Source organism: Vulpes lagopus, chromosome 22, assembly GCF_018345385.1.
Source record: "Vulpes lagopus strain Blue_001 chromosome 22, ASM1834538v1, whole genome shotgun sequence".
Taxonomy (NCBI): domain Eukaryota; kingdom Metazoa; phylum Chordata; class Mammalia; order Carnivora; family Canidae; genus Vulpes; species Vulpes lagopus.
This window is the reverse complement of record NC_054845.1, coordinates 28,702,700-28,720,706: the sequence shown is the minus strand read 5'-3', so window position 1 is coordinate 28,720,706 and position 18,007 is coordinate 28,702,700. Positions and strand designations below refer to the sequence as shown.

General features: G+C 52.7%; 1 protein-coding gene across 3 annotated transcripts in view; it reads right to left on the bottom strand.

Annotated features, from left to right (window-relative positions):
* Positions 1 to 18,007, bottom strand: part of SGPP2 (sphingosine-1-phosphate phosphatase 2) — a 104,684-nt gene that overhangs the window by 52,700 nt on the left and 33,977 nt on the right. For 2 of the 3 annotated variants that reach the window (XM_041737152.1, XM_041737154.1), the window contains exon 2: positions 11,439 to 11,597. The exons of the other annotated variant lie outside the window; for it this stretch is intronic. In XM_041737152.1, coding sequence (XP_041593086.1) covers positions 11,439 to 11,597 — 159 coding nt within the window. The remainder of the gene's footprint in view (positions 1 to 11,438; positions 11,598 to 18,007) is intronic. 3 annotated transcript variants of the gene reach the window in all.

Genomic DNA, 18,007 nt, shown 5'->3' with positions numbered 1-18,007 from the left:
CCCCCCCCTTTTTTTTTTAATTTTTTTTATTTATTTATGATAGTCACAGAGAGAGAGAGAGGCAGAGACACAGGCAGAGGGAGAAGCAGGCTCCATGCACCGGGAGCCCGACGTGGGATTCGATCCCGGGTCTCCAGGATCGCGCCCTGGGCCAAAGGCAGGCGCTAAACCGCTGCGCCACCCAGGGATCCCCTCTCCCCCCCTTTTTTAAAATGAATTCTAATTAAGCAGTCACGTTGTGATTTTTGTTGGCATAGAGAAAAATGGAGACTTTCAGTCCACCCCCATGTCCATTCTTTCCAACTAAATGTTTTCGTAGACAAACACTGAGAACTGCTCAACCCTGATCTGTTCCTGGGGGGCCCTGGTCTAAGAAGCCGTCATGGGGTGTGGCCAGGAGGGCAGGCTCACTTCCTGCTGGCTGCCCCGATGCAGGTGAGTCACCAGTTAGTATTAAATGCAGATTCATTTTTCTCCTTTGACTGAACCTTCTATTTTGGCCTCATAAAAGAAATCAGCTCCGTATTTCATTCACTGAGCCCTTATTTGTACAGCAGCGGTAGTTTTAAGGAAGCGAGCTTGCTGCTGCTCACAGCCTGCCCATTTCCAAGCTAACAGTTTTTGGAAAAACCCTCAGGATGTCGTTTCCCAACCCCGAGAGTCAAACTGCTACGAATTTGAAAAGCATTTTCAAACTGAACAACACATTTTCCCCTTCTGATTTCGGTGCCGACGAATGCCAGAAGAAATTTAATTTTAAAAGGAACAAAAGCTAACATCTTTTTCTCGTTAAATCTGAGCAGAGGCAATACCAACAATGGTCTCACAAGCGCGTGAGCACACGGAGGCTCAGGGAAAGATCTGCGGCCCTGATGTGCGCCACTGCATTTGTGCCCCAACTCGGGTGGGTGCTGAACCCTCGGTGCGTCCCTCCGCCCACGCCGAACCCTGGCTTGAATTTGCAAGGCCCAATGACTCCTAGTGACTCAGACTTGAGGTGGGTCCAGCGATCTCCCTAAGGGCCCCTTTTCACCGGGAACCACTATTGCTTTTCATGGGTGACCCTAAGAGAAACTGGTAGGAGCTAACCCCGTCAGGGTGTAGGGGCGTCTCTCCAGGGAAATGCTATAGGGTCCAATGCATTGCTGAGGTCAGAACCTATGATGCAAGACTAAATATCTGCCAAGACCCATCTCCATCAGGACTTTTATAGTTACAACACTCTCAAAAAATAAGGGGCCCTGTGGTCCCTTTTTTCAGCTCCATATTTCACCCATGGTCAAACCGAAGCCCAGAAATAAAGGCCATTTGGGGAGTTATTGGTCAACTCTGGGCTACACCGGGTGGCACACCTGTGCCAGCCAGCAAGCAGGAGGCCCGGCCCCTGGCCCCCGGCCCCCCACCCCCAGGAGCGCTTCTGCTCCTACTCCTGCAGCACTCACTGGGGTAAAGAGAGAGGGAACAATTTTCACTCGGATTAGAATCCAAGTCTCCTCACTCTCAGGGTAAACAAACCATCCTTTCATTCATTTGTTCCTTTTAGGCGAAAGATTCCTGAGTCATCCCGACCCCACATCCCCCTTTTTCTTACGTATTCATGCATGGACTCTGAGTCCTGTTTATCACGAGCAGTGTGTAGTAGCTGTGATCAGATGTTGTGCGGATGGGCCAGCAAATAGGCAGGAAAAGGCTGAGCTACCCTCAAGCCAGTATGTGCGGTAAAATTTAGCGTACTTTTCCTGATTTTCTTGGTTTTTGCATTACTGTGGTTCTCTACTTGCAAAATGAAAAATAAAATTAATCGGGCATATCACATACATAAAAAAGTGGGGAGTACACTCAACATAATTAAGGGAAAAGGCTAGTGCAGAGAGCAGTGGTTCTCGGCCAGGGCTCTGGGATCAGATGGTCATGGGTTCAAATCCTGTCTCTGTTCCCAACGGGCTATGCCAGCTTGGCTGGCCTGCTCACGTCGCTTCTTTGCCTTGAAAATGGAATAATAATAGCGCATCTGTGGCAGGCCGTCATGTCTGTGAGGCCCACCACTCCGCACCCAGCTCAGTCAGGACTGCATGAATGACAGCTGTCACTGCACTTGGGTTTCAGGGTCCTGACAGCCAGCACAGAGGCTCCGCTCATGAGGAACAGCCAGGCTCGGCCGGTGCAGCGGTGACCCTGCAGCCTCACTGGGGGCGTCGTGAGGGCCTGTGCGCTGGATCGAGCCTGGAGGGGACCGTGCTGGAGGTGGGGTGCCAACACCAGCAGGTGGACTGGAGAGGGGCCCGGGCCTCCGGGGTCAGGCCGGCTAGCCTCAGTTTCCCAGATGAACCCTCAGATGATGGAGGCCCAACTCCTACCAAGCAGGCCAAGTGTCCCCCGGCCACTGATATGTGCCACAGAGGCCATAGCGTGCCCACGGAGGCCACCAGACCAAAAGGTGGCAGCCAGCCTCTCGAGACAGAGGGCTGCCCATGCTGTCTGCCGTGGGGGGAGAAGAGGCAGCAAAGGGCTCCTCCGGAGAAGCCCAGGTGCTGTTCTGGTGGAAGGACAGGGGGGAGGAGCTAGTACAGCCATCTGGTTAATAACACCACATTTGTCTCGCAGCTCTCAAGCTTCCAGAAGATTCCAGAGGCCTTTGTAAGGCTCCTCATCCTCACCTGGCAGGGCCCACAGGCGAGGGATGCAGAGGGCAGAGGAGGCCAGAAGCACAGTGACAGGAAATGCTGGCCTTCCCCAGCACGGATAGTCCCCTGCGGGTCAAATCACCACCCCCTAATGGGACAAAGGGCCACCCTCCCTCCTCCTCTAAGGCTTGGCTGCTGGGGAGAGGATACGAAGGGGAGCGTGGGCCAAGGTGTGGCAAGCCCACAGGACGGGTAGGTGGCGGTCCTCAGGCTGCCAGCCCTGAAACAAGGCGCCAGGGCCCTCCCTCACCCTCCGAGGCCCTGGCCTGCTGGCACACAGGGCCTGACAAGGGCGGGGCTGCTCCCAGGGACCACAGCACAGAGGACGGACGGACAGAGAAGGTCCATAGAGGGCCCTGGCAAAGGAGATGTTCCAAACAGACCAAGCACGTTTCTGAAGAATTGGGGGTGGGCGTGGATAAGTAAAGTGTAGCCATTTGAGCAAGAGGAGAAAGACCCTGTGTTGGGGACTAACACCAGGTGTGAACATGCCCTAAGCTCCTCTCTGGTTGTGTGTCTTTGGGTAAGCCACTTACCCCTCTGGGTTTCAGTTTTCTCACCTAGGAAGTGGGGTTCCTACATGTAAAGCCGCTGGGCTGGGGGCGGCGGGGGGGGCGCTCAGTAAGCAGACCCTTCAAGACAGCTCTGCAAATGGGATTGATTGGCAGAGAAAAAAAGAATAGAGTTGTTAAGATTTTATTTGAAAACTGTAGCTGAAAGAATGGCCATCACCACCCCACCACCCCAAGGCCTACTGATTAGCTGATTCTCTTTTGTTTTACAAGTGAATGGGAGGGAATCTGGGACAAAGTCCAGTCCTGAAGGGTGCTTTGTAAAGCCCTGCGGGGACTCACCCACAGGCAGTGGGGGACAGGAGCCTCCACCCCCCTTCCCAGGCCACTCCTGGGAATTCAGAGAAACAGCCTTGCTTCTCCCTGCCTGGCTGCTGCTTGCCTTCCGGCCTGGGCAGGACCTGGCAAACGCTTTTTTTTGTTTTGTTTTAAATAAGACTTGAAAAGCTATAAAACCAACGGGAGAAGAGGACTCACTGTGCACCAAACTCCATGAAGTGTTCGGCGTTTTGCAGCATTTGAGCAGCCCCACCAAGGGCTCCTGCCTCCAGGCCGCCTGGGTTCCAAACCCCTTCATACCTGGCTCAGCGGTAAAGCAATCACACGCCCGCGAGACAGATTAAGTGATGCGTTTAGAAGGGATTCTCGGGATGGGGGGCCGCTCTGGGGGAGGACTACAATTCATCAGAACAGAACCAACCCCAACCCCAGAGCTGCAGTCTTGGCGGGGGTGAGGAGCGGGGTCAGGCTGGGTGGGGAAGAAGGTGGGGCACATTTTCCAGCCATGGTCATAAAGGAGAAGGGGGGCGGGGGGCGCTGCAGATCTTTGTTCAGGGTGATGAAGTGACCCCTGCGGAGGCCCAAACGACCTGTCCTACCATCACGAGTCCAGTCTTCAGCTTTTTTTTTTTAAACCCAAGTAGTTCCTTATTGTGTTTCAAAACCAAACCAATACCTTTTGCCTAGCCAAGCCCCTGGGGCCATTTACTTAATGTTTAACTAAGACTAAATTAGGAGGCGCTGCTTCAGAGACAGTGGGCGGATCCGGATCCGGAGTCGGCCGCCTGACTCCACTGCACTCCACGCGGGTCGGTGGGGGACGACCGGCCGCACACGCCTCGGGCACGCCTCGGGCCCCACTGACCTCAGCCAGAGGCAAATTAACGAGCTGGGCAGTCTTTTGAAGTGAAGGCGGTCGCGGTTTAGACAGAGGATTAGGGGCTGATCACATTTAGAGTCATCTCTTGGCCCTAAAGTCAACCCCAGCCGAGAAGGGGTGAATTAGAGGGACGGGCTGGGCTTCCGTGTCCTTTCTGACCCCCGCCCCCCGGGACAGCGCCCCGACCCCGGGAATCACCCAGTCTGCCTCCTCACCCATCTGCGGGCCAGTTGCATAAAATAACACTCGACTCCACCACAGTTACACGCCGCCGTGTAGACAGTGGGCACCGCGCCAGTGTCCGTCTCAGGTGGGCCCCGTAGCACAGGGCTCCCAGCCAGCGTTCAGTCGCCGGAAGGGGGCCCCGAAACCCATCCTTTTGGACGAGCGCTCTCCCAGGTGAGTTACCTGGATGCCAAAGAGTAGGAACAGGGGGCCCGGCCACGGAAGTCCGCCACGCAGGTGCCTTCTATAGTCACCGAGCACTGACGCATTTCCCCTTAAAGCGTTGCTTGGGTCCAGGGGGCCGCAGACGGCGGGCAGCCCGACGGTCACCGGGCCACGGGTCTGCCGGGCGGTCTCGACGGTGCACGAGACACTCGGGAAAGCCACGTTCACGTGGGCCCGCAGAGGAGAGGACGTGGATTTGGTTTCTGTCTATTCAAGTGTTGTTATCTGGCCCAGCTTTGGCTGTTTTCCTCCTCACTCCACACCCTGGATGAATCTCGTCTAAGGGTCACACCGGAGCAGACAAGGACGACTCTCCACCGTGTCACAGCCCTCCCAGGACCCTCGGGCTGGCTCCTTTCATTTTAAAGCTGGGAGGGAACCGTCACCTGCCTCGAGCACCTGCACGGTGAGGGCTGCAGTCCATGTCGGGGTATCCCGACCTGGCCCATGGCTCGGTGCCCCGACTCCCCGCCTGTCCCCGCCCCGCAGAGCAGCTGTCTGGACCAAGAACAGCCAAGTATACACGGGCACGAGGCGGAGGGATCAGGGTACAAAACGAGCCGGGCAGGTGGTCTTGAAAATCTAAAGGAAAAGACCACTGGGAGGTGACTGCCTGGCAAAAGAGGTAAAGCAGCAGCTATGTGGGGTCACAGCTTCACGCTGGGAGGCGACCACACCGTCCACCGCATCAACCCCCGTGAAGTCCTGGCCCTCGGATTCCCCGGAATCTTGCAACAAATCCCCCCCACCCTATCCCAAGCTACTTTGAGCGGGTCTCTGTTTCTGGAAACCAAAGAAAACTACCTATAAACATCAGCCCGCTGCTCCTTTCATGGTATCACAGGACCAGGAGCTTCTGAGCAAACCTCAAAGCTGCTGCTGCAGGTGCAAACAGCCCCTCCCGCCCCACGTACGAACCGCACTTCCAATCAGGGGTCAACAGAAGCCGTGAGTTCTCAGGAGAGAGATGAACTCTGCCCGAAAATGCTCAGAAGCAGCAACCAGAAAAGCTGTCAGAACCATTTGGATAATAATTTCTTTTAAAATCATCACATTTAGGCAAGATACAGTGCGGAACAGATCTTTTGAGGTCACGTAAAAAAAATTGCAGATTTTCTGACTTGCAAATTTGCAATGTTTGCAAAGGAGAAAAAAATATTTGCAAACAAGGAAAATGTTTGCAAATGAGAAAAAAAAAGGCAAGGAAAAACTCAAGACAAATTTTAATTTTATTGGAGTTCAGGCAGCAAGAACCAGGTTTTCTTTCTTCTTTTTTTTTTTTTTTAAAGATTGTATTTATTTATTCATGAGAGACACACAGAGAGAGAGAGAGAGGCAGAGACACAGGCAGAGGGAGAAGCAGGCCCCATGCAAGGAGCCCGATGTGGGACTCCATCCGGGTCTCCAGGATCACACCCCGGGCTGCAGGCGGCGCTAAACCGCTGAGCCACCGGGGCTGCCCAAGAACCAGGTTTTCTAAGGGTTGGTCACCTGCATAAGCTATTTATGGCCAGAGAAACTACAGGCCAGAAAGATTAGGTGCCTGAAAATAGGAATCCCAAATTCAAATGCCTGAAAGGGGTCAGGGTGGTCACAAAGGGTAAGATAATAGGGAGTGGTGAGGTCTGTGTCTAGACTAAACAGCCAGTATAAAAGCACTGAAATTCAATTTTACTAAAAGATTTGGGAGACGACAAGGAGGGAGAGCAGAAGAGGGAGAAGCAGACTCCCCGCTGAGTGTGGAGCCCAATGTGGGCCTTGATCCCAGTACCCCAGGATCATAACCTGAACTGAAGGGCAGACACTTAACTGAGTCACTCAGGCGCCCTTGAAATTCACTTTTAAATGACTTTAAGTCATATTAATGATACCATAAAGTTAAATACCACTTCCCAAAGTCCCAAACTTCTAAAAAAAAAAAACTTATCTATAAAGATCTACTGCCTTTAATCCACGGGAAATCAATAGTTGAGTATCATTTCATAACTGGTGAAAAAAACCAGTTAAAAAACCAAAGCCCCCTTTAAAAAACACTCAAAAGGCAGACTTCACAGAAGAGATCATACCAATGGCTAATCGAACTCTGAAAAATGCTTTCATCTTCACTAAGACTTTATGAAATGAAAATTAGCTGAGACACTACTTTTCCACTGGGGAAATCAGCGGTGATTAAAAGAAAAATGAGGATGCACAAAGTTTACAAGGAAAAGTCAAAATGGGTACTCCCACTGGTGGTGGGGGTACTGATACCAAACTGTTCCTAGGAAAATAATTTAGCAGCAGACGTCACTAAGCTCAATGATTCTACGAACTCTGCGTGTCAGGAAAAGTTCTGCTCCCTTAGGAACAAGCCAGTTGTTTCCTATGGTTGTAACTTAATCTCATTTTGGTTTGGGCAGGACTAAGTCAAAGACCAATTTGTGGCTCTACTTTGAATCAGCAGGCAACATTTCACTCCAGACCAGGCCTTTATCTCCTAATTTATCCGTACTTCCCCTAATTTTGCTTCTCCCATTTATTGTTTTTTTTCCTTGCATCTCATTCTGAATGCCAGGAGATAACTTAAAAGAAGTGGCATATAAATAAGTAAAATGTCATAAGAACAGACAAAACGGAGCTTCCCAAGGATCAAGCGGAGTATCAACACTTGCATTGCTATTTACTAAAAGAATGGCTTGATTTAGGAAAAAGTGAGACTGTTGCCTCATGTTTACCAAGCCGACCACCGCGTAGTTTCAATGTAACGGCCTCTCAGCTTTTTGAGACACAGCAATACTATTTTATAGCTATTTAGTATTTAAATTTAGTATTTAGTATTAAATTTAGTATTAAATTTAGTATTTAGTATTTAGTATTTAAATAGTATTTATAGCAATACTATTTTTATAGCTTATGTATTTTTTTGGTGGGGCTGCCCGTGCACCCGAATGGAAGCCAAGAGAGGGGACAGCCACTCTGGACGGCGACTCTTCCTAAAACATGACCTACTGTATGTTTTCCTGAGAATCTAGGTGGAATAGCCTTCTCTGCTCAGCGAAGTCCACTGGCGAGTCCCGTGCCAGGTTACACACCTTGATAAGTGACAGAAGAGGGAAACCATGACTGGAGTGAGATCTTTGAGCTCTTTGAAGAGGCTCGCTGGTCTAAGTTTCCAGGGATACAGTACCTTCGACTTGGCAAGAAAGTTCTATAAACGGCACTTAGGTAGGATTCGGAGTTCACAAATGTCATATGGGCAAACCTGAAACACAATCACAGCAAATGTGCGGAACAAGGTAACTCTGGGGGCACCGACTGCTTCAGCTGGGAGAATGTGAGACTCTCAGTCTTGGGGTTTTAAGTTCAAGTCCCATGTTGTGGGTAGAGATCACTTAAAAATAAGATCTTAAAAAAAAAAAAATAAGATCTTAAAAATTTTTTTTTAAAAGATAACTTTGGGCCAGTCATTTTAATGGGTAAAGCGTCGGTTTTTTTTTTTTAATTTTTATTTATTTATGATAGTCACACAGAGAGAGAGAGAGAGAGGGGCAGAGACACAGGCAGAGGGAGAAGCAGGCTCCATGCACCGGGAGCCCGACGTGGTACTTGATCCCGGGTCTCCAGGATCGCGCCCTGGGCCAAAGGCAGGCGCCAAACCGCTGCACCACCCAGGGATCCCATAAAGCGTTGTTTTTAACAGCTCTTAAGAAAATTTTAAAAAGGGGGGGCACCTAGGTGGCTCTGCCTTGGGCTCAGGTCATGATCTGGGGCCCTGGGATGGAGCCTGCTTCCCCTTCTCCCTCCACCTGCCACTCTGCCTACTTGTGCTCTCGCTCTCCCTGTGTCAAGAGGCAAGTGGGGTGGGGCGGGGGCTCAGCCAGGAGGCTACGGAGTAGGCCTGGGGGGGTGGGCCTGGGGGTGGGCCTGGGGGGGCAGAGCCCGGGGGTGGGGGGGGTGGGGCCTGGGGGTCGGCCTGGAGGGTTAGCCTGGGAATCCGCAGGGCTGCAGCTCTGCTCACAGGAGAGGGAGGACCGCCCCGCCTCCTCCCCAACCCCCCTCTTACCCCCTTTCCCCTTTCCCCATGGAGCCACTATGCACAGCACAGGGCTCCTCCCTCCTCCCCCCCACCTCTCAATGCACCCTTTTCATCTCCACCTCTCCTCCCTCCCCTACCCTGTCTCTCCCGGTTCCCCCTCCTCCCGCCTCTCACCCTTCTCTTCTCCCCCCTCACCCCATCTCTCCCTCCCACCCCTCTCCCCTCCCCCTCCCTTATCTCTCCCCCTCTCCCCCTACCCCATCCCTCCCCCTCCCCGTCCCTCCCCCCCTCCTCCTCCCCATCTTTCCCCTCCCCGTCCCTCCCCTCCCCCATCCTTCTCCCCTTCCTCTCCCTCTACCCCCTCCCTTCCCCCTCCCCCATCTCTCTCCCTCTCACCCCATCTCTTCCCCTCCCCCTCCCTCCTCCTCCCCCTCCCCAGCCACCATCTCTCCCCCTCCCAGTCCCTACGTCTCCCCTGCTCCCTGGAGGGCTCCGAGGAATCCACCACCTCGGGGATCCCAGCTTCCACATGGGATATGAAACCCTGAGCTGGGGGCGGATGGACCTGACTGTACCCCAACTTTTGAAAGCAAGCAACAGGTCACCAAAGCGCAGGACAACCTGCCCCTGGAAGGTTGAGCTTCTCCTTTCTGGGGCAAGGATTCGATTTGCTCGCTCTCTGACCACAGGCTGCTCGGGAAATCCTTCAAGCACCTTCAAGGACGCCGCAGTGAAACAGAACCTCCCGAGATGATGGGGTGGCCTGTAACCCCCTCAGGGGACGGTTCCTCCTGGCCTGGCAGCAGCCAGCCACAGCTGCCAGCACTCGTCAGCAGTGATAAACATGGGTCACATCGTGGGTCACATCGTGTGCGCCGCTCGGCCACCACCAGGCTTGGAAAAGTGCTGTGTGTTCACGCGTCCCCACGCACACACAGTGTGTTAGCAAGTAAACGACAGGGAGCAAGCTCAAGCACGGGGACCTTGGGTGCACTTCAAGATGCTGATGGCCGTGTGCTTCCCCACCCCACCCCCCCCAGCTCCAGGGGGGGCCCTGCTCCCTGGGTGTGCGACAGACTTCAGAGGAGCCTGCACCATCACACACACTGGCCTTTGGCAAGAAGCATAAGCTTCCGCAGTCTCAGGTCATACTGTCATCCAGGAGCTAGAATTCAGAGCAGGGGAGCTGGGGAAAGCAACCCATGGCTGTGGCTTTGGAGGGAAAAGGAGAAAAAAGTCAAAAGAATTGGGGACCAAAGAATCCCAACCGTAAGCCCCAGAGACCTTAGTGGTGGAAGCTTTAGGCTGGAGCTTCAAACCAAGCCTCATACATGTGCACTTCAAGGAGTCTTTGTTCAGCTGACTTTTAATGTTTTAAAGATGTAAGCCTACATTCAAAAAAAAAAAAAAGAAAGAGAAAAGAAAGAAAAAAGAAAAAATGGGAGGCTTCCCATAAAAAAACCAAATCTGGCAACCCTAGCCTGTTTTGCTTCACGGCAGTCACAGGTGGCGCGGAGGGGCCGCTGCTCCCCAGTGCGCCCACTGGCCACACTGGGACGCCCACTGACACCTCCTGTCCCCAGCCAGGACTTCTCTGACTTGCCTTCCCCTGCCCTAAAGCACATGTGACTGATGGCTTCTGGCTGAGGCGGCTCTAACTTGGACCACAACTGAGAAAACAAAGCCCAGAGCAGTGGAGTCATCTGCTTAGGATCACACAGCTTCTCAGGGCAGAGCGCCGGAGCCCAGGCTCCTTTCGCACGGCCGGGGGGCTTCTGGGCCTCGGGACAGAACCTGGAGTTGGGGAGACAGCCGGGCCTGCGGCCTTGCCCTGGGGCTCCCCCGCCCAGTCAAACAGTCTGACCTTCGAGGAAGCTCATTAAACCGCCTTCACCTTCACCTTCGCAGACTAAGCATTACCCTGTTCAAGCAACGACTTGTGGAGCCCCCCCACATGCCAGGCCCCTCGTTCTGTGCAGGGGGTGGCTTTTTTTTTTTAAGATTTACTTATTTCAGAGAGAAAAAGAGAGAGACTGAGCATACACATGCGAGCACGAGCAGGGAGAGGGGCAGAGGGAGAAGCTGACTCCCCGCTGAGCAGGGAGCTGATGTGGGGCTTACCCAGGGCCCCGGGATCGTGACCCGAGCTGAAGGCAGACGCTTAAACCACGGAGCCCCCCAGGTGCCCCACTACATGGCCTTCCAAGACCACTGGGAATTATTAGTCTACAGCTTCTAGTTTCAGTTTTTGGTCAAACTATATTAAAATCGGCCTCTTGGGAGAACGCAGTTTATGCCCCTCCCTGGCTTCTCGAAATCCTTTCTTTCCCCAAACAGAGGGGTGTGCCAATGCACATGAATCACAGGTTTGTTCATTTTTGCAAGCGAGTTGTGTTTGTCACTTTTGAATTTTTCCCATTATTTTCTCCCAAAATAACTATATAAAAACTCAACTCTGAGTGATTAAAAAACAAAAACAGATGTGCAACGTCCTCGAACGCCAAAGCAGGTAGTTGTTGCAGGGGCGGCAGCGGTTGCTGAGTAATGAGCATACTTACAACCCATACGATGATCAGTCTTCTGGATAAAAAAGGGTCAATATTCCAGTGAGTGAACGGAAGGAAGGTGATGTAGAACACTTCTTGACCCAAAGCGGCGGAAAATCGGAATAGGTAATAGTAGAAATAATTCTTCACAACATACTTCTGTACATAAGGCTGAAAGACAAAAGTTAGAAGACTCTGAGTTCCTCCGACAAGTTTTAAATGCTTCTCTCTAGAACTCCCTCGCCCTCGACGGCCAGGGCGCTTCCGTCATGTAACGACGGCATCACTGCCATCACCCCGGCCACCACGGTTGACCATCCGCCAACCCCGAGTTGCCCACGAAACACAGAAGCGGTTAGTCCTTCGGAACATGACGTAACATCCAAGACAGGGTATCAGGAGAAGGCACCCAAAAAGCCGAAGCCTTTTCTTCCCTTTGTACATAAAAGATCTGTTAAGACGCTCTGGGGTCTAGGATTATGGCAGGTGGAATAGTGTCCCCAGAGATCTCCCACATCCTAAGGGATCCGTGAATGTGCCACCTCCTGTGGCAGAAAGGACTCTGCGGTGTCATTAATGATGTGGAGATGCAGAGATCACCTGGCCAGCGTGGTCCCCAGGCTCATCACCAGAGAGGAGGAGGAGGAGGAGGCAAGTAAGTCAAGGAGACGACGGGGTGAGGGACCACAGGTTGGTGGGTGAAGGGCGCCTCTGGAAGCTGGAAGAAGGAAAGGGGACAGATTCCCCCCCAAGCCTCACAAAGCAACATTGCCCTGATGATGCCTCGTTTTGTCCGAATAAGAGCTGCTTTGGAATCCTGACCCCCAGAGCCGAAAGGGAACACACTGGTGGCGTTTGCAGCCCCTAAACAGGTGGTCACTACTTACAGCAGCCGTGGATAACCAGTAGGGACTTTGGAAAAATCATCTGCCCATGAATATCGTTATTTGGACTGGGTCGAGTGAACCCAGTCCCGGATGGTGTAAGCAACACAAGAAGCACACGCAGGACCTGCTGAGACGTAATCCTATTTTCAACCATCCCTTCCTTCTCTCTTATCCTAGCAGTAGGCAGGGGGAAAAAAAGGACTTAACGGGGTAAAGACAGGAATAAGCAATCTATTTTAAAATACAACAAACGCCCCGAAATTAGGGTAGATTAGGAACGAGGTAACACAAACATTGTCACCCTGTGAAATAAATCTAAAAAATAGAGTCCTTGGGGCCCCCCGGGTGGCTCAGTGGTTGAGCGTCTGCCTTTGGGCCAGGGCGTGATCCCGGGGTCCTGGGATCGAGTCCCACAAGGAGCCTGCTTCTCCCTCTGCCTGTGTCTCTGCCTCTCTGTGTCTCTCATGAATAAAAAAATAAGATCTTAAAAAAAAAAAAAGTTCATATGCTACTAATGGTGGTCATAAACTATATAAAAAATATCTTCAAAGCAAAATGCTGGCAATGAAAATGGGAAGAAGAGGCAGCCCTATTACAGGGGTAATCGTGGAAAAGGACTCTCCGAGGTCTGTATATTGGCTCCTGGTTGTTTCACGCAGCGTCTGGGGTCCTCAAATCCTGGCACCACGTTGCATGCACTTATTCTGCAAATATTCCTTCTGTGCCTACCACGACCCAGAACCTGAGTGGAGCGCCAAGATGAGCCACGCGTGGTCCCTGGCTTCAAGGAGACTCTTGGGGGGCAAAGAGGACCATTTGGGGGAATGAAGGCTTAAAGGACCAATACTGTGCCGGAGGCCTTGGGAAAAAGCCAAGATTACTTTTATATTTAAGGAATACCAAAAAAAAAAAAATGACCTTGAAAATTGGAAGAAATTAACTGTACTTGACAGCATTGGCTGCCTGCCAAGTACACATTCCTCTCTCCTAAGAGGTTCCCGGTTCTATTCCAGCATCTCTGCATCCCCTCCAGGGTCCTGTGACTCAGGGGGAAGGTGACACTGCTCTCTGCTCCAGTCACGGGAAGTTCAAGGATTCAGCCCCAAGCCAAGGAGTGCGTGGCGCGGCGATAAGCTAGAAACTCACGTCTCTTCGGGCACGAACGCGACGTCTAAGTGAACTCAAGTTAGGATGGCGATAGAGCTGTCCCAGGTAGGAGAGGCAATGGTCCCCAAAATGAATTAAATAAGGAAGAAGTATATGATCTTGCCTCTCTGCCAAGATATTATGGCTGGAACTGCAGAACGAGGACCAATAAAATCAAACTGTGACACATAAATGACAAACTCCTCTGTCGCTCTTATAGGAGGGCTGATCTCGGCTTCTGTTTCACAAATGCACATCCGACAGGCCTGTCCTCGAGGCGAAGCCTGTCGCAAGCCCTTTTGTACATAAACGGTATCTTACCTGCGGCCGCCGTACACCCAGTCACCCCGTAACCTGTCCTGCCTTGAAGCTTTACGGGGAGAAATTTCCCAAACCGTGAAAAGGGAATCACACTCCTCCCTTGTGTCATTTCATGATACCTAGAGGTATTTTTTTTTAATTTTATTTATTCATGAGAGACCCGGAGAGAGAGGCAGAGACACAAGCAGTGGGAGAAGCAGGCTCCATGCAGGGAGCTCGACGGGGGACTCGATCCTGGGATCTGGGGTCACGCCCTGAGCCGAAGGCAGATGCTCAACCACCCAGGTGCCCCTCATGACACCCAATGTCACAGGACATTATACACACTCCGCCACAACCATTTCCCTACCCTAGAGATGTCCTGGACACCAAGTTCAATACCTCAGGCCTAGGAAATAACGGCGAGGCCGTGGGGCTGGCAGCAAACCTCCCAGGGTGACCGACTACTCGCGCGAATCTGTAGACCTGCCTTTCACCATCTCTTAGGAATCCTCTTTTTCCGAGGAGAGCTAGAAATTCTCTAAATCTTCTTAGGAACAGAAGCAGCAAAAGGGAAACTAAAAATACCAGCGCCTATATAGGACACCCAAAGGAGTTTCTAGAGGACATCTCTGAATACGGAACTAAGCAGCAGGAGAGCCAGCACCGGCCTCCAGATCCTTGGGAACTAGATGTGCCTAAGCAGAAGGCAGGTGCTTGTCTACGCAGAACAAGAGTCCACGGCGACGGACTTCAGCACAGCTTTGGGAATAATGAGAACGCCAGTGTCTGTGCTGGTCCCACTGGGAACGATGAGAGGGGGCGGAAGCAGGGGAGCGGACACAGAAATGGGAGAGGAAGCGAGGGGCAGGGGGGAGACTCAAAGCTGGGAGGTGGAGACCAGGTCCCAGGCCCCTGCTTCTCTGTTTCTGAAGGACCAGCCCCTCACGGGGCAGAACGGGCCAGCCTGGGCCACGGTCTCTGGGGCCACGGACCTAGGGGGCAGGGACCAGCAGCTAAGTTTTTAGACAAAAGATCATAAAGGCAGGGGGCACCTGGGGGGCTCAGTGGTGGAGCATCTGCCTTCGGCTCAGGGCGTGACCCCAGAGTCCAGGCATCGAGTCCCACATCGGGCTCCCTGCAGGGAGCCTGCTTCTCCCTCTGCCTGGGTCTCTGCCTCCCTCTGTGTCTCTCATGAATAAATAAATAAAATCTTTTTAAAAAATCATAAAGGCATCGAATATTTAGGTGGGTGGAGAGCTTCTCTCAGAAATCAGGTACCTCCCCATGTGCCCCTCGTGGGCCGCGAAGCCAAACACAGAAGTTTCTAGTAAAGAGGGAGGATAAGATGGAAAGGACCCCGTGTCCATTATCACTAACTGGAAAACGTCACTGACATTCATATTTGCGTGTTTTGCTTATTGCTTTATTTTCCGGAAAGCTAAGAAAACAAAAAGTGTTTCCATGGGTAAAAAAAACCAAAACAACCCCCCCCCCCCCCCCCCCCCCCGTTTTTAGGTTCCAATTTCCTCTGCCGCCGTCTCCTCCAGTGGCTGCTGCTCAGGGCCTTCGGGAAGGAGGAGAGCTGCTCGATTTTGCCGGGAACGGCGCAGCCCGTGTTCCCTGCAAGGCTCCTTCGATGCAGAAATAAGTGGGGAGGAGGGGAAACCAGGCCGGCTGGCCGCTCCCGGGAGGAGGAAGAAGGCGCGGATCCAGGGCTCTTGGCTCGGCTCTGCACCCCCATCGCGGACACCCAACCTGGGTTTGTGAGTCCTGCACAGGGAGGACGGGGAGGACAGGGCCAGGCCAGCGGCGGGGCAGGTGGGGCCCACCCAGGCAGCAGGGGGCGAACCTGAGCGGACTGGGCAGCTGGCCCTGCACCCGGGCTCTCGCAGGACAAATACAAGGAATTGCTTTCAGTAAAACAATATGTGACCTTGGGAAGTCGATTCGCCTTTCTGCACCTCAGTGGCCTCGGCTGCAAAAGATGGGGTCGGATTAGCTCAGTAGCTTTTTAATAATAATAATAATAATATTAATAATAATAATAGCAGGTAGGGAAAGGCCCCTTAAGGAGAATGCTACCCCAGGGCCTATTACATAAAAGAATACTGGGCTAGCAGGTTGAAAGGGAGGGGAAGCCTAGCAGGACCCCTAATGTCAGGCCAGGCCACGCTGCACCCCAAGTCTTTCTCTGGAAGGTCTCCTGGAAACAGGCCAGAAATCGGTTTGAAAACGGCGGACCTTCCTGTGTCGGATCGCACACACCTTTCTGTAATCAACCTTGGGCCCTGAGGACACCGGCTACGGGTATGCCGACCTTGAGGCCTTCAAAGGATTTGATAAATTCGGACCAATGTCATCAAATTTTTATTGATATCAGAGCTGTACACGCGACTGTTTTCCAAAGGTCAGGGGTGAGGCGGTCCTGTACCCCGACAAAGCCCGAAGGGCTCCGCGTCGGGCCACGCTGCCAGGAGCTCCAGGAAGGCCACTTTACATGCCAGTGGGAGGAAGCCCATCTTCGAGGGCTGAGGGAGGTCAAATCTATATGGGGTAGGGCGTGGTCTTCCTTAAAAAATAACTTTAAGGCCCAAAGCACTTTTATAAAACACACCGGACAGCAGCATTCCCTTCAGCATGGCTTTTTTAAAAAAGATTTTATTTATTTATTTATTTGAGAGAGAGGGAGAGAAAGGACAATGAGAGAAAGTATGAGCAGGGAGGAGAGGGAGAAGCAGATGCCCGGCTGAGCAGGGAGCAGGATGCAGGGCTCGACCCCAGGACCCTGGGATCGTGACCTGAGCCCAAGGCACGCACCTCACTGACGGAGCCCCCCAGGAGCCCCAACCACGGTTTTTCCTCAGAGGATTTTTACAGGCTGATGGGAAAGAAGCCACCGAACACAGAGCCGATGGCCTGGAGAGACGAGGCCCCGAGGTCAGGAGCACGGGCTCCAGAGCTTAGGGCCACCACACGCTACCTGACTTGGGTCACACCAACGACCTGACCCCCTGGGCCTCCGTCGGTCCTCCTGTAAGTGGGAACAATAACACATTTATCACCTAGGGACGCCGGCAGGATCCACTCAGTATTGCTGATGATGCGCGGAGCCCGACAGACAAAAAACCGCGCTGCGGGCTGCAGGTGCTGATGCAAGCAGCAAAGATGCCTCAGGAAATGCCTCTCAGGTCTAGGTACGTGCAGGTGCATCACCTGCATCTTATTAAAAACGCAGCTCGTGATGTAGCTCCCGTGGGGCAGGGCCGAGCTTTCTCCGGAGCTCCCAGGTGGGGCGTAGGCCACCCCGTTGCCCAGCCACGGGCCGTGCTTCGTGTCGGAAGGTCAGTCCCCCGAAGAATGTTAAAGTCAAAGCCAAGCTCTCAGATTTAATCCTCCGTGTGGGAGGAAGTCCCAGTGGGTGTTTAGGAGCAGAAGGTAGCGCGATCAACGCAACAGGTAAAAATGCTGGCGACAAACCAGAATGTGACGGCGGGGCCCAGGGACGATCCTACAACACTGAACGTAGGAACTGAACCCAGACACTCGGGGGCAGGAGGTTCCAAGGGGAAGGCACTGGAAGAGAGGCCCCACGGAGATGGAGATCGCAGCGGGATTGTGAAACCAACTGCCTCGGAGGAAAGGAGGAAAGAAGGAAGCCCCGGCCCCTTGCCTTCCTTGGAGAAGCGTTTGCATAAACTCCTGAATGGGGAATCCACAATTAGTTAGAGAGTCCTGAAGTCTGGAGAACACTCCTCACCCCTCAGACCATCACAGTGGAGACCAGCAGGCCCTATTTCCCTAGAAAGAGCCTTTGCACCGCTCTCAGGATCCTGCAGGATCCTGGGTTGAAAACAAGGTTCTCTAACGTCTGCAGCGGGAGCATCTGTCCTCGCCTCATTCTCTGTTAAAGAGGAAAAAGCGATTTGCTTTATTATTATTTTTTGAAAGGAAAGATAAAAACCAAGAAGGAAGTATCCCATATATCCTATTAAGATCAACGGTTTTTGGAAGTTGATTTTTTTTTTTTTAACCCAATTTGGGAACTTCCTCGTCGTTCCTAGTCCGATCTGCGTTCCCACAGCTGTGCCCCCGCCCGCTCGTCCATCCATTTGCGGGGAAGCCTCGTGACAAGGCCCCGGGACTGTTGCCCATGACCGGCTTGGGGCTGTGGGGCGCGGGGGGCGGCCGGGGCGGGGCGGCCAGGTTATTCGCCACCTACGGACCCCGGAGCCTCCCCGGAACAAC